At 38.5% G+C, this 24,726-nt stretch overlaps 1 protein-coding gene across 2 annotated transcripts in view; it reads right to left on the bottom strand.

Annotated features, from left to right (window-relative positions):
• Positions 1 to 24,726, bottom strand: part of FAM171A1 (family with sequence similarity 171 member A1) — an 88,747-nt gene that overhangs the window by 4,528 nt on the left and 59,493 nt on the right. For both annotated transcript variants that reach the window (XM_027720591.2, XM_027720592.2), the window contains 4 exons: positions 21,619 to 21,777; positions 16,458 to 16,634; positions 2,822 to 2,938; positions 215 to 329 (listed from right to left, as the gene is read on the bottom strand). In XM_027720591.2, coding sequence (XP_027576392.1) covers positions 215 to 329; positions 2,822 to 2,938; positions 16,458 to 16,634; positions 21,619 to 21,777 — 568 coding nt within the window. The remainder of the gene's footprint in view (positions 1 to 214; positions 330 to 2,821; positions 2,939 to 16,457; positions 16,635 to 21,618; positions 21,778 to 24,726) is intronic.

Raw genomic sequence — 24,726 nt, 5'->3', positions numbered from 1 at the left:
GATTCATTCAACTACCATCCTACCAAAGGCAGGAATTGTATGTAACCAGGAACACAGGAAATTTGATCTCACTATTTCTTTCTTTTCCAAGTTTTGCTTGCTTCCCTCCCTGCCAAAAGTAAAAATGTTTCAATACAGAAGCTTTTTAATTTCATAAGCACAAAAAAGATTGTATTTCTAACATGAACTAAGTAATCAAGATGGTGAATCTTACCTGCAATAATACAAAAGAAGACACAGCAAGACTAGAAGTATGAGAGCCATCCCTCCTAAAATTGCCAAAAGAAACATTGTGTGATAGCTGGTAATGTCGTGTGTTACAACGGGACCTGGAAGGCCAGAAAAAAGAATTTAGAACTGTAACAACCTGCAAACATGAAAAGGAAAAACATTTAAACAAGGAGAGGGACATCTTCCCTTGTTATCAGGGTGCTAAGCAACACTGCCACTCATAGCTCTGGTGCCTACTGAGCAGACCATCTCTGGAGGAGGGAGCAGGTTGTGGAGAAAGCATGTGCTGGTTTTCATGACTGCAACTTCAACTAGATCATTCTGTGGAAAAGCAGTTAGTTTCAATGGGAGCATGCATCAGTGAATGCTGCCTTCCAGGTCCTAATGCTGACACAGTGTGCCAAAGCTCTCACCGCTGGACAAAAGTCATCACAGCATCTTCCATCACCATAATGCAAGCAGCAGCACTGCGGGCAACAATTCTATGTAACATCTGTGGTGCTTCACACTGAACAGTACATACAGTGCAGTATGGGATTTGTTGGAAGATGTATTGGTGCTCTAAAATCTAGATCAAGCCAAGCCAAGCAGATCTTCAGTAGCTTTAAAACAGGCCACTAGTGAAACAGCATTGTAATTCCAGTTTTAAATAATGCTTCGTAAATGTTCTAACATACAAAGGGATGCACGCATGTGGGCAACATCTGTTCGTAATTATGCGTGTGTTACCCTGTTGGTTTGTAAAATCCTTATGATGATTTTGAAATAAAGACCCAAATTTTCATCTGCAGGCAAGGACGTAGGGCATCAGGTGGCAGACTAATGTGCACGTACTGTGAAGGACAGAAAACTTGGCCAACTTGAAGGTTCTAGGTCATGAGGTTTGCAAAACCTCATCTGTGGATCTTGAGTGGTCTGTAGAGCCACTGCTAGGAATACAAAGCTCATTTTTGCCCATTTTTTGAGATATGAAATCAAATAGACTCAATTAGAAGACAGAATATGCAAAAATACATCAACTCATTAAAAATATTATAAATTATATTGCATTTGGGAAATCGAAATATTTATGCACTCTGTCCCACTACTACCTTTACATAATTGATTGTTACTGTTGCTTCAGGACATTAAGCAAAATGTCCTGAAGATGAGATAAATCACTTGAATTTTTCATGAAAATGTTGTTTCCATTGCAAAAAAGTTTTAGGAACCCAGATCTAGCCCTCAGAAAGAAGGAAAAGTAAAATAAAAACAGAAATTCTTCCAAACAAGTTAAACTGCAAGGACAAATAAGCCTTCTCCTGTTAAGAGTTACAGGCCTTGTAACCTTAGAGTTACAAGCACAATTTCATGACTAGTGTAACTTCCTTGCAATCTGGGACAGAGCTATACTGGGAAATGTTTGGCTCAGAGCAGTTCCTTTTTCTTAAAGTATGATTATTTCATAAAATTCCATTAAATGCAATATGATAGCTTATTCAGATCTGCACCTGTCTCTAAACTCTTTTCAGCAATGAATCAGATGAATATTCCAGCAGCTTCATTTAATAGAACCTCAAATAAAACGCTTGCATATTATGAAACAACTTCATGCCCTATATGAGTAGACTTTAAAACCTGTCCTCATGTAAGAGTTTGTTTTGTTGGTTAGATATAGTTTACTTTGCTTGCGTAGCCAGGGCAAGAATGTTTTCATTTCTACTGGATTAGGTTTTCAGCCAGAAAACCTAAAAAAGAAAATCTGTAAGAGGAGGAGTTTTGTTTTGTTTTGTTTTTTTTTTTTTAATTGATTGGCTCTTTTATACACAGAGGTATCTCAGATTATTGGTGGCTGAAGAACTACTACCAAGAAATCTGAGGCCACAGAGAGAAAAAAAGAAAGAGCAAGCTGCAACATTAATAATCTCCACAGGCACAGAAGCACATATAATTAATGCCTAGTTCAAAGCCATTTTCTACAGTTATGACAAGAGGCTTGCAGATGGCAACCGGTCAGCTCATCTACTAATGCCACTCCAATACACTTCCTAGAACTTCTACACTAAGTTATTCATGGTGTAAACTTATCAGTCACTGAGATGACACAAAGCATACGTCAGGGCAAAATGGGCATCTTCAGTGCAAAAGGAAAAAAGTGATAATCAATCAATCAATCAATCAAACCATTAGCAAACGTCTAACCCAGGATGATGTTGGTTTTAGGTGAATCCGTATCTCTGTGAGCTTCTGTGCAGAAACTTCACAGCACCTGTTTTTCTAGATGCTGCTGTAACACCAATACATTGATGCTGTAACTCCCCTCATTTTCTAGCAATGGCTCTACCAGGCAATGGTGACATAAATGCATCAAAGAAGGAACACTTTCAAAAGTTCCCCATTGAAATGACTCAGATATTTTGACCACGAGGGTTGCCCCCCACAATCCCATAAAGATTTTAGCCCGTTACTTTCGGATTTCTGTTTTCTAATAATCCATTATTGATCAAGCTGTGGCATCTCAGATGAGGTCATTCTGAAAAATATAAATATTATATGTGAATAAATAATTACTCAGTGCTGCAAGTATCAATAAAATTCAATTCCATCTTACCTGGGATAGTAGGTGACATAGCTGCAACCCAATAGCCCAGCTGAGGTGCAATGTAAGTCCAAGTCAACTGATTTCCTTCTTGTTGTACAATGCCCAAACTACTCTTCAGCCATGTCCCTGTAAATGTAAAGGTTGTAGGAAGATGTTACAGGTATACTTACACATTCCTCTGTTAAAAAGTGGAAAAGCAAGAGGTAACAAAAGCTATCAATAAGCTGTAGGGATTATGTGTGTTGCTGTGAAGTGCAATTGTGCCTTCTGGTCACTGGCATTTGAGAGCTCCCACAAGTAAGTCATCCTCCAGGCCTTCACAGTAGCAAAAAAAACCCAAACAAAACCATTTAAGATTAAATAAAACTAATAAATTTTCAAAAACTGTTAAAAGAAAATATTTATTGTCACATTAGATTCCTCTATTTTTGAAGAAGCATATTCCTGAAGCTGATTATATATAGACAACCCACTTAACACCGTATTTCAAAAGACATCGCATCTCCCAGACCGCACGTGAGTTCTGCATACCACCTTTCTACCAGCTCTGGCTGCAAACTTCTAGAAGACAGAAGAAAACATTTCCTAAAAATGTTAGTTTTCATATACAGAAAACAAGCTTATGACTGTTACTGCTAATGACTGTAGAATTACATTGCACCATCACTTTGATTCAACTCCATTAGCCATTCAGAATGCGTGTAGTACCCCCAGGAACACTGATTGGTAACAGACGATGAGGTTTTTAAAATATGTTTCTTAAAGGAAATGAAATATATCTTTTTAGAATTATCAAATGATAATTTCAAGATAAATAAGACTAAAAATTTTAAAGCAATGTGTTTAAATTCATGTAGTACTCCTAAGTAGTCCAGATTGACAATCTGCACTAGTTGAGAGCTGCTCTACTTCCTGAAGATTAATTTTATTGCAAGAATTGGGGTATGAAAAAAACTTTACAACTGAATCAGCTGAATACCTTTTTGTAATTCATTAAGACCCCTGATTCCGGGCCTGTAGGAGAAAAAAATCACCTTAGTTTCTGATGTATTAAATGTCCAGAATAGCTTGTAGACTGCTCCCATATTTGTTCTCTTTGAAAGAAACACAGAATTGCTGGCTGGGACACTGAGAGCAATCACTGAGAAGCCACCCCTGGTGCCAGGCAGTGCTTCCCAAAGCTGCAGTCCTGACTTGGCACCTCCAGTGGGTACCGTAACAGAGGGCATGACCTCCTTAAGGAGGTTCTTCACACACTTTGGTGGCCACTACCAGTATGCTGACCTGTGCAGCACAGCTCTCTATTTCTGTGCGGGGGGGGGGGCAGAATGCTGTATTTCCCTTACTCACTTCAAATGCTCACTTGAAAGGTAAGCTGCATCATGTACTTGTGACTCTCCTTCCTTTAAATAAGTCTCCTGCATGTAAGTCCCGAAATGGTGCTTTTCATCAGACAACACTCAGGACTAAGCAGCAGAATTTGTGGATTACAGTCATCTGAACACTTAGCAGTGAGTATGGAACACAGTACAGTGAGTGCAGAAGAGATGCTGTAGTTGTGTTTGTTTTTCTTAATACCGCCAAGACCCTGATAATTTCTTCTGTGTTCCTTAGATTATCCATCTATGCCAACCCTGAACATAAGAGAATGGCTTTTCTGAGTATTTATTTCTTCCCTGTTACTGATTTTTCCTATGTAAGACCAGCATCTTAGGCTAATAATAAACCCACCTTAATATAGTGAAAGGTTTAGAAAAATACATGGTTGAGAGGATTTCTAGTTCTAGGTGGCTACTATTGCCAGACAGTGAAGGTATTTGCAACCAAACTGAATTTGTTGTGTGCAACAGGGGAAAGGAATTTTCAGTTTTCCAAGTATCATTTCTAGTTTGTATAGGGTAGCAATAATCTGTTATTTCATAAAGAAATTCACACAGGACAAGTAATTTTAATTCACAGTACCAAAAGTACAGAAATCTGCATACATAGATTTGCACATGTGGCATCTGAAACTGTTGTAGCAGAACACCTTGATGTAGCCATGAGTTTACCTCTTTTAGGGAAACATTTTCAGGAAGAATAGAATGGAATTGTCCACAGTTATGTGTGAAGTTTCTGGAAAAACTAGGAAATGTAGACTTCTTTTTCTTCACTAATGTGGCTGCTAACCCATCAGATTTTCTATCCATGCAGTTTTGGGGAAGATGTCATTCTAATAGCCCTGAACCACAAGGTGAAAAGTAGCCCTTAGGGTTAAAAGTTGCATATATCTTGTATCTAAAATGCCATTTGGTAAAAATTCTGTAACCTTGAACCTTGTAATTATTTTTTTCTGCAAGATTCAGACCATGAGAATATGCACCAGCTATTCAAATACACAACGATGTGCAACAAAACTTCAACAGAGATATAAAGTGCTGATTAAAAAAAAAAAGAATGGAAGGACCTGGGTGATGAATTCATCATGTTTCCTATACTTTTCTTACCATCTCTAAGCCCTTTAAATTCACACACACGCAGAACACAGACGTATGTAATTTAGCAAAGTTCGTTATCTTGCCTATTTTTACAGCTACCTCCTTGAACAGAAGCTATTACTGATTCCCTCACTAGGGGGAACTTGTGTCCAGCATGCCTTATCCACATTATACTGCATTCCAAAGAACACAGTCCTCCTGATGCCTCCTTAAAAGCCTTTTGCTCAGTAATACTCTGCTTGTGTAATGCAGTGATCAAGAAGCTAACAGAGGCTGCACTCATCGCTTCGAGCAGAGTTCTGCTGCCATCCTGCCAAACAAGCAGCAGCTGAGATTGCTCATATTTTAGCAACGGCAGGAATCCCTGTATTTGCAATGGAAGTAAACAATAGTCCACTGCACAAGGTCAGTCAGGTTTCATGCTTGTCTTCTGCTCACTTGGGTCACCCGTTTCTGCTAACCACTGAACACACTCAAGGCAAGTACTGGTCTGTATAAACTAGGGAAAAATGTAAATTCCCTCCCTCTGTTTTGAATCTCTCAGTGAAGAATTTAAAAAGCATAGCACATATAGCTAATATTGGTCATCTTTAAACAAAAGTGATGAAGTTTTTGTTGACCATACCCTATAAATTAGTATATGATGACAGAAAATAATTACTTTTCAACTGGCACTGTCCCACATTCCTTCCTCAGGACAACACCAAGTGTGGCTTCCTGGGAACGACGAGTTCTCATCATCTCCCTTTTTTAATACTTTCCTGGTCCAATACTTCAGTGCTAAATTCTCCTCTTAAACTTTCACCATCTCCTACCAATAGTCCACTAATAAAACAGAGCATCCTCCCTGATGCTCTGAATGAGAGCATCATTCAGATGAAGAGAATAAAGAACTTCATCCTTCACAACAGCAGTGACAAAACATACTTGAGTGGAAACAGTTGAAGCACAAAGTCCTGTATTGTTTCTCTTGTGATCAAATAGCTGAAAGCCAACCTAGTATTACTGGACAGAACTGACATGCTTCCAGTACCCTGCAAATCCATCAGAGCATTTCCAGGTCTCTCTCATATTTCATCCTTTATAGGTTCTAATATCCCGGTTGCTTTTCAAGTATCATTAAACAAGGAGTGCTCTTGTAGCTCCCTACATGCAATGCCTTGCTGTAATGACTAATGTTGGATCTTCTACCAAGCAAAACCCTATTGCATGGTACTGACCGTGCTCCCAGCATTTCAAGTTGCCTTAAGTGACCAAGAGTGCATTGCTGTGCAGCCTTGAGAAGGAGTTCCCTATCCTATTCCAGATTCTTCCTTGGAGTGGGAAACAAGATGTTTTCCTGTTCTAAAAATGAAGCTAATTATCCTGTGTCCTCACATACTTGCTGCTGTAAGCAAGGGAGGAGACTGAGGGGCAGCAAGTAAGAACTTTGTCTGTATTTCTGTCCTTTCCTATGCAGTAGCCTGCAAACGGAGGAAGGGCAAGCAGCATTCATTGTTTTCTGTGTGGTCAGGATTACAACTGCAGGAGAACTAACCAAGAGGATTTAGGAGGGAAGAGAGGTCTTACCATCCTGCATGGCTATGTTATAATAATTTAATTTGTTATTCTCCAAATATCCTATCACATCTACTTTATCCCCCAACCAAGTCAGCACAACCAACAAGTTTCACTGCTTATTAAATTTTACACTTGATGTGCAATAACTGTTAAGTTACAAACAGTACAGGATTATATAAAAAAAAACAACCCACTGGTAAAAATAGCTGAATGTAATGGAACTGATAATTTTTGTTTAAGACTGTGTAGTTCCAAAGAAAACTTGTCAATGCATCTTTGGAGCAGAAACAGCAAGCCCAGTATAGTTTGTAAGCACTGCATGATTTGGTCCAATTCATCATTAATTCTTAAAGACTGTCTGGTGCTTCATGGAAAACTTCTATATATAGAGACATTTTTGCTTATAGATCATTTTTACATTTCTCTTCCTCTTTTTCCTCTATTACTGCTGAGTTTAGCCAACATGCTGATCCAAGATTCAAGTCAGAGGAGCTGTCTCCTGGCTCACACTAATGGCAGGGGGAGAACCTAGAAGTTTAACACTTTCCTCACCAAAATGATATTGCCTGTTACTAGCTTTTTGGAATAAATGGTGTAATTTAACAAATTTATTCTTCATTTCTTCTTAAAAGTTTATAAAACATCTACCCATCACTCCTTTGCATATAGAACTTAAAGCAAGGTAAGAGAACACTGCAAAGAATATAAAAATCAGAGTACTTTAAAGATACACAAATCAAAAAACAATCAGATAAAGAAAGCTGAGCTCCCTCTGGCTGCAAAAATATCAGAAACAAGTCCAAGATTTCAGCAGAGCAGGAGAAATAAATTCTGCTAGAGAGAAGCATCTTAATACTTTGCAGTAACTTTGATACTGATGAACACATTTATTTATCTCTGGCAGCTTTTAGGATTTGCCAGTGGGGACAAGGAGGGGTTATCATGAGTAAATTTAACAGTAAAAAGTTTGCACATTAAATCTCCATTTCAACACACCTTCTGCATTAAAAATGCCTTTTTGTAATTTAATTTAATTTACTTCTGAATCAGACTGAAAAATGGCACTTTCAGCAAGAAGAGTGCCCAGATGGGCAGCTATTGCAGAGAAGCCATTACAGAACAGCTATTCTAGACTATTTCCCTGCACAATCAGGTCACTGCACGTACGGCTGCTCTGCCCAGAAAATAGACGTCCTGTTGTCTTCAAAGACACCAACTATTCAATGTGACAGCTTGCTGGAACCAGGCAGCATGAATGGATCTGTTTGTGTGTTCTAGATACAGGATGCCTCTGAGTAAGACATTGCTTCTGTATTTTAGAGGTAGACCTTATGATTTTAAATTAATCTGTAGTGAAATCCAGGGAATTGTACGTCTCTGTGGCTTCCATGTGTGTGACTGTGCATGCTGACAATCCCACGCTGCTCCAGCTCAAGCAAATGGCAAAATTCCTACTGGCCTACGTGAGGCAGGATCACACTTTGTCCAGGCAGGGCTGCCACACCAGGCCATCTCCTCTAGAGAGAGATGCCTATGACTCTTGTTACAGTCAAGAAGAAAGGAGATAAACTCCTCTCTTCTTGTCTTCTGGTTGTGAGGGGAGTTTGCTCGCTGGCATCTCAGCACAGAGCTTGGGTCTCTGGGAAGATATAAAATGATGATTACTTCAGGTGTAACTTCCCAAGCTGACCATTCCAGAGCCTCCTAGATCTGCAGGGACTTCTGCTGATTTTGACTGTGTATTCTTTCTATCACTGATCAAAACAGTTCTGGTAAATGACTTTCAGAGGAGTGTGTTGTAGCCAGCAGCTTCCCCTAAGGAGAGCCATAAAGCCTAAATATTGCTAGTGTTTAAATATATGGTAGCTATGGTGGTTTATTTCCATAAATTACTTATAGATGTGAATTTTTGGTAGAAAACTCTCCCACTGATCAAATACTGTTTGCTTTTTATGTTGTTTCTTTAAACTAGCAGTAGGATCATCCAATCCCACTGAAGCAGGGAACCAAAACTGTGCTATTTACAACATGAATTATTTTCATCCAATATGTTTGACAAATAAGAGGATTTAATTAGTCAGAGAGCAAATTAAACATAATCCCATTATATGAATTTATTTTTATTCACAGGATTATGTTCCCTGGACAAAAGAGCTTTGGAAAGAAAGATACTTTTAAGTGTACTACTAAATAGCATAGATGTTTTAAATAAATATTCCTTAATGAGAAGTGCTTTTCCTTCAGCATTGATCTCTTCTGTGATGTCTATGATGTCTTGTAAGACTGCTCTGATTAGGCAGATTCACAGTTAAATGGAGCTATAGGTGTCAAAAGGAATGAAGCAGGTTGTTATCAGACAGTGTGGGACAGCAAAGGAGATTCAAAACATACTAACAGTGCTTCTAGAAGTAATTGATTTAGACACTTCAAATGGCAGTGTTATTATGAAGAGTTAATCAAGGGCAAGTTTGTGAAAATAACTTCCTAAAGCATGTTCTGACATACATAAATTGTAGCTTTTCATTCCACCAGTTGAAAGCTGCTTATCAGATTTCTTCTTCCAACCAAAAATCACCTCTAATCTGCATCAGCAGGGGAAGTTTTACTACAGAAGGATGAGATTTTTGGTTTTATTTCTATTCATTTTCTAAAAAGCTAAAAGCTACTGAAATTGAAGTTGAAAAATTCCTTCTTGAATATTGGTAGAGCTTATTGTCCTCCTCGCCTTCCCCTCTATACACACGGGTTTAAAAATTCATAGTATTTAAGTCAATATTACAATCTTGGTTTTGCGGTTGCTAGGCGATATCAAAAAATAAACATCCCTGCTCTGAGCCCATACTTTCATTATTATTCTACTCTTACCTTTCAGGGCTAAATTCTGCTCCTGTTCTAGTAGCACCATTATTATTTGGTGTACTATAAGGTAAATGCTTTTACCATCATACCTTGAAGATTTTGGCAAGGAAATCTGATGGTTTGATTTACTGCTCATGTCTGAGAAGCTCTGTGGGTTTTGCCATCTTTTCTCATTTTTCCCCTTAAAATCACCTGTCAAGTGTTTAACAAAAGAACACAATAGTTTTCAATATTTAATAATCTGAATTACATTTGGGCAGAAGGCAGGGCATGTTGTCCACAGAACTGTTTGCATTGCTTTGCTCCTCTCAGTATTTCCTTCCAGCACGCTAGAACAGAAGAGACTTATTAAAGAAAATTAATTCCATACGTAATTACTGGTTAACAATTGTATCTCAAAAGGAAAAGCTTAGTTATGCTTGCTGCACCACCATCCTTCATTACTGGTATACGTGAAAGACACCGCCTTCAAAATTTGCTTTATCACATTATTAATCACATTCAGTCAGTTACTGACAAGATTATTAGAACAAGTATTAAATAGAAGCACAAAGCAATTCAAAACACTTCATGCCTTTTCCTTCCTTCAGCCTCACATCACAATCACATTCAGCTTCTATTTTTCAAACTGGAAGTGGAAGCAGACGCATAATGGGATTTGATCTATCACAAGGCTGCAGAGGAAGGTTGTCCCAGGTCCTCCTCAGCCTCTTCCAGCCCCTCCCAGACACTTCCCACTCCTGCTCTATGCACTCCTGCTTGGATTTCCACCAATGTCTAGGTCCTCTTCAAACTCTGTAACTGCGCAACCACAAACGTCTTTTCTCCACTTTGGAAGTTTTGTTGTCCACCTCTTCCCATCTTCTGCTCCATGGCTTCTGTAGGTGGAGTTACAGGGTCATGTACATGATACAACACATAGCATGAAAACCTGCTCCCAGAAGCCATGGGATTTCTTTCCAGTTTTATTTCCTTGACTACATATTAGTAGATTATTTGCACATATCACTACACTTTGGCACCAACCCGATTCCTTCAATGTCCCCTTAAGCTCCACCATCATGCCATACCACGTCTGCTTTGCCATAAATGCAACTCAGATGGTGTATGGGGTGGGGAGAGGATTAAACAACTCATTCACATCACTTTCACATGTGTAAGCCACAACATCCATTTTAAAAACACACATATTAATAAATAAACACAACTGTCTCCTATGATCCTCTCCAGAGCAATCATGATAGTGAAAACATACCTCAGGGAGCTACACTGTGAAGGACTGGAGGAAGAGCTTCTTTTCCTTTCAATGATGAGGTCTGTCTAATACTGTGCAATTATATCTGCACCTATTATGTAGACATGGTACATGGTAAAAAGCTGGATTTGGTAGCTGCAATTTCTATGGCAACACACAAAATATGAAATTCTTTGAGAGCAGTTAGTTATGAATTTGTATTCCTTAGTGTATTTAGTCTTAAAGAATAATTTAACCTTCACAGCTGAGATAAAAAAGGAAGTCAAAATCAAATTGTCAAGGAATTTGTAAACTACAGAAATAGTGGAACTATGAGCTTTTGTCGTTTTCTCTGTGCAATTTGCAAACAAATCTCCATATTACCAGTGAATCTGGTCTAGACCATGTGTTCTGGAGCTGATTATACGAAAATCAAGCTTTTGGGGGTGAGGAATATGATTTCCTAAGCACGTCCATTTCTTACACGTAGAAAACCCAATGAAACCCATGGAGAAGCACATGGAGTCCCAGGCCGTGTGTGCAGCTGCCTGCAATCCAAATTCAGGCCATCTATCCAAGTTCAGAGGCTCACACTCAGTGTCAGATCACGAGATGGACTGAGAATGTTTCTGTTAAATGATTATTTTCTGTCTCATGCAGGGTATGAATGTGGTGGCAATTAGAAGTTAATTACATTCACAACAAAAGGAAACACATTTTATTTTTAAACTGTAAGTCAATCTTTAAGTGGGTGGATTATTGTTGCTACCACATGGGAAGCTTAAATCAGAGAATTTTACAAATAAACTTATTTGCAAGCAATGTGCAGTGAACTAGACAGGTAGAGGTACAGTAATACTCTTACATTCTCTGCCTGACAGTAGCTGTCGCTCTCTCCCTATAAACACTATGAACAAAAAACAAGCATCTTGTCACCTCCATGAAATACAGGAAAACCATATTGCAGTCAAGTTTAAGTAGGTACCGATCCTGTTTATACATAAGTATATCCCCATGACTTCTTTTGAGCACAGAAAACATTATCTTCACTTTGCTGAGGAAGGAACATCAGGAAATTCTGACTACAAAAATCAATGGAAATTTTACCAGTGAAGGCAGAACGTCAACTAGAAAAAGCAAGTACCAGGCTTTTAAATGTATTTAGAACTCTATTATGGCATTAAATGCAGTCAGAAAGCACTGACCAAGAACAGCAGAGTACATAAAGTATTGTGTTTCATAAAGCTATAAAGAGTTTCCCAAGATACTCATCTCCATATTCTGCCACCACTTTACAATAACACATGGTTGAAATTTCAGGCACTGGGGAAACATCCTTTTCAAGAAAGCTAGTCATTTAAAGATAACAAGGTCACATCAAAGATGTACACCAAGTGCTTGGGGAGAATAACAGAAGAATAGTATTCTGAACTTCATTTACATGTAGTGTGCAAGAAATAACACATTTTAGGGAAGATGAACAAAAAAGTGGAGGTTTGACCCCTTCCCTACAGAGTCCTTTGGCACACAAAGTTGAAAACAGTGTTCAGAATATTTTCCTTCAGAATATTTGGTGGAATTAATAAACTAGCAGCTGCATCATATTAATAAATCACATTTCTGTAGTATGCACTTTGGAATATTTGGTAATATTTTGAAGTCCTACATACAGCTCCAATTGTGGAGCTAGAGGTCTAGGTGCCTCCATACCACACACAGGATGAAACTGAGGACTTAAAATGGAGAATAGAGTTTTGCTCACTGAATCCAATGAAAACCAGACACCTTAACATCAAAAAGACCCAAAAATCATTTAAATGGGGACTGAGGAGAATACAGCTGAGCAAATGCTATGTTATTCAGTCCAGCTGGTGGGAGCTGGAGATGACACATGAGGTACAAAGTTTCATTTCTACTGGGATCTGTGGTATTTATTTCTGACTGAAGAGGACAAGGCTAGAAAGAAGTCTTGAACATAAATTTGATGTCCAAGAACAGAGAGATTAATTATATTGCTGTAAATCCTACTGACATCAAGGCAAATATACAAGGAAGAAGTAATGATCCCAACCATCTGTTTATGGATAAAGGGAAGAAAGTTTTTCAGCCCTCTTTAGATTTTGAGAAAAACAAGACAGCACTTGGCAGGGAAAAAACCCCAAAACCCTAGAAAACCTCACAAAGCAATCCTGATTATAGAAATGAAAATCCATTTCTCTAAGATCAAACCTTTAAGTGTGTACTATGAAATAAAACCACTCTCCCACAGTAGTGTGAAACACAAGAGACATGGTACGTCAACAGCATGGAATGATTAAATTGCATTTTAGCATATATGTCTCTATAACATCAATGTGTCTGTGTTTACTATTACCATCACTAAGAAATGCTGCAGAAAACTGTGGCGCACCAACACAAGAACGAGGTTAGATTTACCCTTAACAAGGTTCATTTACCCTTAAAACATCTCCTGGGCATCGACAGCTGATCTTCATTTTATTAACTATTCCAAAAGGTATTACTGCTTTAATTTAATTTGCTTGCTGTGCACATAAGGCAGTAAGTTTGTTTCGTAACGAAAAATCTCATTTGGAACATTATAAAATAGACGCACAGATTGTCTTATTTTGATGTCAGGCTATATTTTCTGTCTGCGTGTTTCATCAGTGTGAGTGGAGCCACTCTCAGACTACGCTGCTTCTCCCCCTTCTCTCCCAAGGACAGAAACCATGGTCATGAAAATACAGATTGTTTATGGTAAACATCCCAAAAAGCCATTAGTTATTTTTGGCAGCCATCATATGCCTCACTTTTGTAGAAACTATAAAAATCTCTGCACTTCCAATCAGATGCCTCTGGGTTCATATCAGTACATCATGAGGTCAGCAAAACATATGAGATTTTAAGGACTAAAATATATTTGCAGCATTTCTGTCCCTTCTCCACTCCCTCTAAAGTGAAAAATATTTCTGCTTTTTAGAGCAGAAATTGTTCTTCATGCAGTAATGATGACAACCACATGGTTTCTAAACAAAAACAATGGCTTGCACGAACAAGCCACCCACTGTACTGCTAATACACGAGAGAGAAGCACTGTGTTAGTGCCTGGTAATACAGTCATAGTTTTCCATCTCTGGCATTTATTCAATGTTCAGATACAAGTGTGAAAATTTAAGCCACTGAAAATCTATTAAGGAGAGACCTCAATATAACTAGCACGGAAAAAAGCAGCCCTGAAATGAAAGACAAAATCAGAATAATAAGGTTAGAGGTCCTAGCCTGACAAGGCACAGATCTGATGATGCAAATGGGTTACAACAACTTACTTGCCAGTTAAGGATTTCTCCAGCACGGAGCCATCCCAGTCATTATCCATCCTCCTCCTTTCACATCCAAGCACATCAGGGTGGGGAATGACAGGACACCACCATGTTCATGCTACACATGGCTACTTTGACAGCCCTTAGGGTGCTAATGTAGCCCGCACAAGACAGTGTGGCTGGTATATTTATTAAATTAGGCTACTCTAATTTAAATTGGTTGGGATGTGGTCAAAATTCTACTAGAATTGGCATGCTGCAGGCAGGGCTTAAAATGCATCTTTGTTCAAGAATTCTGGTTGCACGGAAAGATGCTTACTTCAGCTGAAGTGTGAGCTGGAGTCGAAGCATAAGGCCTTCAATATCTTCCTCTCCACAGCTTTGTGAAGCTAAGTGTCCCAACAAAGATTTTGTTTAGCAGTCCTCATGCCTTCTCCTTCCAAAAACACAAGTAGTCTAGTAGTTCGTCATGAATCAAATAAGGCTGGACTTGTCTTAAGATTGAGAGCCTCAGCCTGCAACATTAACTAAGCTGTATTGATCTATACTAATATATACTGCACACAATAGGATAACTAGCTCTTTATAGACAAAAGTAAAAATCATATTCCATACTAAAAAAGAGCTTTTGTGGCCTCACTGCAGGGGCATGGAAATTTGGCCATAAATGAGAAAGCTCCATAATCAAAATCAGAACCATTTTACTAGCAATAAATAAGTAGCAATAAGGCAGACTGAACCTCTAGAGCTGACAGGAAGGATTGGGGAAGGACTGCTTCTTCTGGGGAAAGTAAGTGTGAGTCAGTCTTCCTTGTCTTTTTTTAAACAAGGGAAAACAAAATGGTTTCTAGAATCACAAATCAAAATCAGTTTCGGGAAGAATGTAGCAAAACTTGCTGCCAGGACAGAAGAGTATAATTTCCACAGTTAAGGGAACCTCAAATCCATTCACTGCACTCTTTTTCTACTATTCCATTTTATATAATATTCAAATTTACTTTTCATTAAATCCTGCTGCTTTACTCTCTAATACAGCCAGCTCCTGACAAAAGATTCATAGGCATACATCACCTTTTTCAGCAAAAGAGGGAGGAAGGAAGCAAAAACACTATTTTCCCCTTCACCTCTCTCTTCCTCCCTTCCTCCAACATGCTGCTTTTGTGCTCATTGCTCTGCTTCTGGATGTGATCATCAACTGGCTCAAAACACTTGCCTTACAGGGACAAAGCCCAGCAATTGTCTCTACAGATCCATATTTCTGGCTCCTTTTTTTTCCTATCTTCCTGACTCACAGCATTTACCTTTCTCACCTTCCACTCTTCTGTTTCTTAACAATCCTCTGGTATATATTTCAGAAAACATAGTGCAACAACTGAAGGTGGATCACCAGGACAAACTTACGCACTCCTTAATCCTTCAAACGTTAAAGCTGTAAAGAAGGCCAGTACAGTATACCAGCAAGCAACAAAATAAAGAAAATAAATTAAAAAAAGATAGCTTAACTACAAATTTCTGGGAAAACTCCTGTTCACAATGGCAAACAATATTCTGCAATATAAAGAACAGTGCATTTTACAGATTTTATTGATTAGTCATCTGTCCTTTCAAAATATTTAATGATTTTTCCTTCCTACTTTTTTTCTTTTTAAAAATTCTTTTATTTACATTTAAATATTTTTTAAAATTTATTTACATGTACTTTCCTTGATAGTATTAGTCAATCTCAAAGTGATTTACAAAAGAAGTCAGTACTATGTTTCCTATCTGACAGGCAGGAAACGGAACGCGAGACAAGAGAGGGACCCAAGGTCAGATAGCTGGCTGCTGACAAAGATAAGGCAAGTTTCCATTTCTCCAGACTTCCAATTCAATGCCATAGTGAATACATCTCTCTGCTTCTCAGTCTGTGGGTGAAATCCAGTTCTCGCAAGATAGTTTTTAAATAAAATATTTAATAATTGCAAAATGGTGGATTTACAAAAAAAATTTGTCTAAAAGTGGCACACAATGCTAGTCAAGTATATTTGTATATATATTACTTGATAAGTAAAACTCAATCTTCGCTTCGTTTAGACAGAAAACAGGTTTCTGTACACTCCAGTGAAGACCTTATTATATTAACATAATAAATGCAGTGAGACACCAGATTCAGAGAAGTGAAGCCATCTAGGGAACCACAATGAGATGTTACCTACCAAATTTTTGGTCAAACCTCCATGCTGGGACGTGTGCATTGTGTTTCAAGTTGCTGTTTGCTGGCAGAGGCACTGTCACATAGATGGGGCCATTCACAGGGATGGGGGTCCCATCGCTGCTGAGGAGATGAACGCTGACGGCAGTGACAGGGGTGAGGTCATACCTAGTGCTGTTTCCTACCAAGAGAGGGAATGAACACTGTGACTACAGAAGGTACCAGAATTTAAGATACACCCATGTGGTTCAACACCGCAGTAGTGCCTCAACACAATTCTCAAGGGATGGTAGCAGCAATCCTCCCTGCCTTACAGAAAAAAAAAACCCAACCGACCAAGCAAGCAACAAACAACCCTCCCCCTGCCAAAAAAAACCCCAAACCACAAACTCCAAGAAAGATGTATATGGGTCTGTTTTTCACTTAATTTTGGAAAAAATCTAAAGACAAGAAAACTACAACGTAAAAATCTCCTGCATATATTTTCTCCTCTTAATTAATCCTAAATAAATCTGTATGAGTATCACAGCCGTAATCACAACAAAACCAAATTATCTTACAAGTCTTTATTATAGCCTTACACGCATATATCATAACTAACAAACACCTCAATAAACAGCGGCACTGGAAGGAAAATCGGTCACGTGTTTAAGAATGACAGGCTGTGTTTCTTTTGGCCTTTCACTGCAAAGAACCTAAATGGATTATGAGGATATACAGTGTTATCTATGTAAGACTATAATTATTCTTCATGTTTAAACTGCATGCCAATGAATGTTACTTCATAACAACATGATTTAAAAATGCATTATAACCCTTCAATCATTTAACCAAATGAACCAATGACAGGGATAAATACCCCAGATGTATCTATGTACTCGGGTGACAAAAACCCAAACTTGAGGTTTAAAACGAAAGAGATCTGGAGCTCAAAGCAATAGTGGGAGTAGTTTTAACTGGAAGATTTGGAGCTTCCAGTTTTTCAAGGGGCTTGAGCCCCACAGGCCCACATGCCTGCTAAGAGCACCATCCCTGCTGCCTCGGTTGTGCTGGCTCCAGGGGCTCTGCAGCTGCTTGTCCTGCTGAGGGGCTCATCAGAAAGGAGGAAGAGGGGTGCCTGGCTGGCAGAGAGGGGGTACTGCCCCTGCTGTAACCCTGGTGCCTTACATTGCATAAACTGCCTGTGGGAGCACATTCACACCCAGCAGTGGTGGCACAACAAGGGGTTCTCAGGAACACGCTGCATCTCAGTGACAGTATTCATTAGGATAAGTACACCTGAGGGAATGGTGGGAAAGCAGTGAGACCGTTATGATTTCTCATAACAGCGAGTAAGTCTCAAGGCATGGCCTTTACTAAATTTGATATCTCTGAATAACAGCTCACCAAAGTTAAGATATCACCAGGAAAGGAAGGGGTGGGAAGTGGTAAAGGGAAGGGAAAAAAAGGTGACAAAACTCCTCCGAACTTTAAATTCCTTGGATTTTGCAAGAGGTGCCAAACTGAAGAAATGGAAAATAACCACAAGGAACCTTGTATGTGGCTTATTTACTAAAGCATCTACTCTGACACACACTTTCCCCAGGTTTTCAGGTGAGTGTCAGTGTTGCATAGCTGACATGCAAGGGACACACACGCTGCCTTCACCAACTGTGAATGGAGGTGCAGATGCTTTTCTTACAGAGGGATTGAAGAGTTGAGAAAACAGGCTCTGTGAAGAGGGCCATATAAGAGAGCCACAGAGCTAAAAGACTGAAAACAGAATATGAGGTTTGAAAATTCAGCTAGGGCATAAGAGAAAGTTGCCAGCCTGCCCATGCATCTGTATATTACAGGCTTCAATGGTTCACAGTATCATCCCCTAAACACCTTAGAATATGAAACAGTAAGACAGAGGAACGAAATGGTGAGGGAAAAGTTGTTCCTTTATTCTTGATTGTTCGATACACTGCCTCTGCCATGCACCTTTAGCTTCTGTCAAATTGATGCTTGTTCCCAAGACTTGGGCCAGTAAGGTCCTCAGGCTGGTATCAGAGAAATTAATTCCTTTGGCTGAGCACTGTAACCTGACCATGTTCTGGCTTATGCAAATCCCAACTGCAAAAAGGTAAAACTTCGGAGTTTAGATTAATATAAAATATTAAATCATGCTTTATACTTTTCATATTTTTAGGTATTAAAAGTTTTGAATTTTTCTCTTATTACTGTCTTGATAAAGCATGTATCTGTAAAAATGACTTTTCAGTCCCAGAAAAAGCATTCTGATGGTGAAACACTGCTTGCATCTTTTTTACTTGAGATGCACTGACACTTTGCTCAGTACTGGGCTGAACAAGTTATAGTACAAAATGGAGAAATTTCTGAAATCCACTGATCTCTAGCAAGAAGAAATAATTTTTCACTTTGCCACCTTGTACAGTATGTTAATGCTCATTAAAAAGATAAAATGTTTCTCTTTTCTGATGTGAAGGCAAATTGAAATCAATGCTTATGAAACTCTCGCATCCTATAAAACTGATAAGTGCACACACAGATTAAATGGGAATGGAACTTCAATAAATGTCAGCTCTCATTTATTTCTTGTCATTTTTGACATCTGGTGACCTGTAAAGAGCTCTAAAAATAATCAGAGGAGAATCCACTGTCACTTTGGACACGACTCCTTATAAAGAAACAAGCAGCCTACAAGAGCAGGAGGAATAATGGTTATTAGTCAGCTTGGTCCATTGATACAGAAGATAGAAAGTTTTGTTTAGTTGGGTTAAAAAGACAAGATTTTGTGAAATCATCCTACTGCTCTCCAGTTGGTGATTAATATAAACAATAAGCTAACACTACACAGGCTTCTCACTACTTGCAATGAAATTCTTCAAATTTTTATGTTTAGAACATGCTGATTCATGCATTAAATTTTCACTGCTCCATATTACTAATTCAACACCCAGTTGGGATTTTATGATAATTGTTGAAGTCATAGAGAACAGGTTTTAGCTAAAACTACTCTGGACAAATACTAGCCAGAGAACTGATCTGTTTGAAACAAATGAAGGGACCTCTCAAAAACCCTACAGATATGTAAATAAACAGTGAAAGCACAGAGGAGGGGGGGCAAGGAGAGGTGGGAGAGAGGGAAGAGGCAGTGTTCTGCCAAATTCCCAAATTTCCCATGCCAATTAATGCTAAGGTTTTTGGAATTCTAAAATTTGTACTTTTTTTTCTCTTGAGAACAGAAATATTAAAAAATCCTCAGCAGGTATTGACCTAATTTCTTATTCCTTCAGAAGTTTTCCAGGCAAAGTCTTCACTAAGTCACTTGGAGATGCAGACATAGAAAGTCAATCCAACTTTAGGGTTTTAAAGTGTCATGTTTCCACATCAAGAGAAACTTCTACTAAAGATCGAGGACATTTTACCTATATTATAGTATATATTACAATATCTTGTGTTTGTAGTCTGTATTACATTATATGGAATACTACAGTATTCAGAAGACAAGGCACTTCTTGTGTTTAGAACCCCATTAAATGCCATTTCTTTGCCAATCATTTTGGTCTTTTGTGATATACTTCTACTTGAAGGCTAAAAGTCAAATCCAGAATCCCTATGCTCAAGTAAAAAAGTTTCTGTCATGCAAGCATACAGAAGACTAAAAAGCCAAAAGTGCACTCATATATTTTACAGGGGGATGGAAGGTGAAACAGGAGAAGGACAATATCATAGTTGTGCTGTTCCCATGAGATGGAATCACCTGAAGCCTTGGCAAGACCTGTTCTCACTAAATAAATGCAAGAATGGGTTGCAGAGTACTAAGGAAAGATTTGGGGAAGAGAAATACCACACACGTTGTCAACAGTTTCTTCAGTTGGTTTAGAGATAAAAGGAAAGGAGATGAGGAAGTAGACAATTGAATGAGATCAAATGAATTCTTTCATTTTAAAAAGGATAGAGATATTTGATCGTGTCTGAGTATGAAAAGTCAGAGAAAATTGGAGGTTGAAGATGAGAATAGGAAAATGACAGAGAGATAGAATGAGATAGGATAAGATGTACTCACTGGAGCAGACAGAAGGATGGGGGTAAGGTACCAGATACATTTCTCGTTATAATAGAAAAGGAGATATGCAGATTTGTACAAAGGGAAGAAGGGAGAAGCTAGCAAGATACCATTTACACACATGACCTAGTGTTCAAAGTCACTTAGATCAACACATCACAAGTAAATGCATCCTGAGAAACAGCAGGGAGAGACCTCAAGGGAATATTCAGCCTGCTTCAAAGCAGGCTCAGCTCTGCCTATGCCATTCTCACAAGTCACTAACTCTGTCCAACACCCTCAAGCAATTGATTCTACAGCTTAAACTATCCTCACCATAGCAAGGTTTTCCTAATCACTAGCCTGAATCTCTCTTGCTACACTGCATGGCCACTGATATCTTTCTAACCCAATACAGGCACAGAGAAAACATTATTCTCCTTGTCACACCAGCATTTTAAGAATTTGAAGGCTTCTGTGCCTGATTCTGCTATTTTTCTCTTACCTACAAAGCACCAATTATTTCAATCAAGACTGAATGAAAAGTAGAAGAATAACAGGCAGTTGCAGTCATAGAAATGTATCATAACTGTGAATTTAACAGCGTTTGTGTTTCTACTATGAATTTTCATTGTTTTTCCTTTGGTGCTAGACAATTTTGCACATCTGGGCTGGAAGCTAGATTTAAAAGTATCAACGAGGCCATTGAAACAATACAGTATTAAATCCTTGATATATAGGCATTTCATTTATTTTTAGAAAAAAAGATTAACAAGAATTCTATGGCATCCTTGAGTTAAATTCTCTCTTGTTCCTACACATTAATCTTGAATCTTGTATGTGCACATGCAATGCATTTGGAGACTCAGCTCTGAACTATAAGTGTAACCAACTTTCCTGATCTCCCAAGGCCAAGGAGTTTTCATATTTGCTATTCAGTGGCCCCATTTAAGGGATAACCGACCTTGCCCTCTTGCTCATCGGAACAGTATTTTGGTAGGGCATTTGAACTTAACACGTCACCCAAATTCGAAAGAACTCTTGCTGGAATGGGGAATGGAAAAAATTATATGACCAAAAGTCAAGCCCTGGACCAATATGAAATCAGAGCAAAACCAAAGTAGTGGGTTACCTGTTCCATTTCCATCTAATCCCTGCAAATAAGGGAAACTGTCCACTTCCCAGGGTGAACTGGCTGCAGTCAGATATGCTGTCAAGTCACTGTAGCTAGTGTTCTCTGGTAATTTCACAGATCTTCTCTGAAAGTGAACTTGTGGCTGAGTCCGTGCACCTGAAAATATTAAAAGTGACTTTATATCCAAGGTGGGCAGAATATTTAGGTGTTGATGTTTATGGAGGAACTTGTACATTTTTTTTCATTATAAATTGCAGTAGTTTGAGAAGGACAGAGACATTAGAAGGCTATTATGAAAAAGAGGGAAAACCAGTATTTTTACATTTATTTTGAAATTGCCATTATTTCTTCACAAGTATTACAGACCAAAAGTGTGGAAGTAGCTAATGTCAGAAGCTTTTCTGACTATGTTATTTTCCCAGATCACCTCCCACTTCATTACATGCTTCTTTTAATGAGTATAACTGTAACTAAAACTAAGTTTAGAGGTAGGGCACGTGATAGCTTAGAAAGGTATCCAGTTCACCATATTTGTTTAAATTTTGTTTTTCTCTGAAATAGCAAGATAAATGTAGTTTATACTCTTTAAAATTATTTTCTAAGAGACAATTCTACCTGCAGTCTCAATTAACTTGTGTAATTTCTGTATTTAGTTTTCACAAAACTTTGGCCATGACGACTATCTCCAGAACTGAAACCAGTCACTCTATTTAAATCACTGGAAGAAAAGATTCACTTGATAAACCTTGAGTGAAAAGATTTTCCATGTTTACCCACACAAAGAACACAGGTAAACAGAACCAGATTATTTGGCATGTAAGATTTCTCTTTTCCTCTGTCTTGTATACTGTTAGTGTTTCTTTAAAGATCACTAGGTGTTAATTGAAGGGTCTTTGCTGAAATATGATTTAAGACTGTTTCATGCACTACGCCTTTCATGTCTCATTTAAATCCCAGTTTATAAAGTCAATAGTTTTTTTTCAAAGGATACTTACCATTAATACTGTTTAGCAACACACAGCAAGGCTCCATCTGCAAGTTTGTGTGCACAACATGCAAATTAATTTTTAAATCAAAAGCTATTGTATTCTCCAGAGCTCATTTTGCATACTCACAGAACACTTCCCACACAGCACAAAATCAAGAGGCAAGCAGTTTTTTTCTTAATTCACATTTGACTATGCAATTCAAAGATGTCAACTCAATATATTTCTGCATCTTTTACCCTGTTAGTCTCTGGCAGCACTTTTAGGTTACATGTAGCTTCACTGTGAGGAAGAATAGAGCTTGACTCACTCCTAAGCTTTATAACTGCCAGTGTCATTAACCTAGAGACTGAAACATGTTCTTGCATAATTTTCTATCAGGAACTCTAGCTATGAGAAGACATAAAACTCAACAGAAAAAACCTTTGTATAGGCCAAAAAAATTTTTGTGTAAGTACCTCCAAAGAGCTGATCGTTGTTTAGCTGTCATTTCTTTGACAATTCTGCAAGAAAAAGCTATAAAATTACTTTTTTTAAAAATTTCTGAAACATTTAAGTGTTTACAGCAAGCTTTCAAGACTGGTAGCAGCCAAAGTGTTTAAAAGAGTCATTAAACAGCACCCATGTGACATGGGAAGAAATCTCCCTTATCCAATTTCTAGACTTAAATGGAAAACAATATAAAACATTAAATAAATTGGCTGCAACAAAATCAGAAAAGACTCATCTCCTGAGTGCTCTGCAATGCTGTAGCAGTTTGCTGTACCTCAGGGACAGATCTGCTCAGGTACCTAGAAACCTCCGACCGCATTGCTGAGCAGACTCCTAAGGCCCATGGGGATAAACATCTACAGTAACAAAACAGGAAAAAAAACCTCAACAAAGAAACTGGCATTAGGATTATCACTAACAGTTTGATGTAAAATTTTAGGATTTTCTGCCTAAATCTCTGGTTAAGATGCATTATTCAAGTAGTCAGGAAGTGGTATTATATTTCCAAAGATACCAACTAATGAAAAATTAAAAACAAAATAACTGTTGTTGAGTCTGTAATACAGTAGTTTATGGGCTTTCTACTACAAAAATGGTTGGATTTTAGTACTGGGAGAGCCATGAGCTGCCAGACTTTAACTAGGTAAGGAGGATTCAGGAAGCCAACCTCAATGGCCTTGAATTCTACAGTCAGCAAAAAGTGTTCTTACATCTAAGCCCCAAACCTGGCAGGAAACAAGCAGTGCAATCAACTTGGATACAAGCTTTAAGGGTGAAGAAAGAGCTTCCTCTGTAGATAGTGCATACACATACAATAAATGAGTGCAGAGCAGTTAACTCACACCATAGATTAACAAACTCCTTCATACTGATATTCACCCAAAACCTGTCATTCATCCTGACTTTCCCCTCGTCTTCTCAGTTGGGTCTCCCCACACCCAGCAAGAGATCTCAAAGGGGCAGAGGACCAGGAGCCACCAGTGAAAGGCTTGTGAGGGAAGGAGCTACTAAGGCTTTCACCTTCTCTCAACACCTTGCTGGAAGATAATCCAATGTACTCCTTTACCAGAGGTCATAGCAGACTTCGGAGCATATGTTTGGGGATAGACTTATTGAGGGAATTAGAAGTGGTAAACTGGAGAAACTTGTGCTGACCAGACTCTTAGAGTGTTTTTCAACAAGTCATCACTTATCATTGGGAGTGGATTACTAGTATTTCTTCTATTACTGAAGATACCTATTTTTTACTCATAACACCCAAACACATTCAAGTCTAAAATGGGCATGTGAGCTCTTTCCACTTGGTTAGTGCCGTGAGGTAAAGGACTGCTGAGCACTGATCTTCTTTAAACATCCCACTGTCAACATATCAGCCATGATTCAAACGCTGTCAGCTCCAGTTTGCCAGTGCACAGTGAAGATGTTAACCTCAAAGAGTCCCTGTAAGGCACCTCTTGTCATGCTGGATGTGTGACATGTGGCACAACACTAGCATTTGAGCTTTAATCCATGTGAAGTAAAATGTGAAGTCTCACTAATTCATTATGTCTCATGTTTCATAGGTCAGAGGCAGACAGAGGGTCCCCATACAGCTCCCATTCACTGAATGCTGAAGTTCAGCTCATCA

The sequence above is a fragment of the Pipra filicauda genome, unplaced genomic scaffold, assembly GCF_003945595.2.
Source record: "Pipra filicauda isolate LSUMZ 115617 unplaced genomic scaffold, ASM394559v2 scaffold65_size3143899_pilon, whole genome shotgun sequence".
NCBI classification, from domain to species: Eukaryota; Metazoa; Chordata; class Aves; order Passeriformes; family Pipridae; genus Pipra; species Pipra filicauda.
The sequence above is the reverse complement of the archived record's forward strand: the minus strand, read 5'-3'. Positions and strand labels throughout refer to the sequence as shown.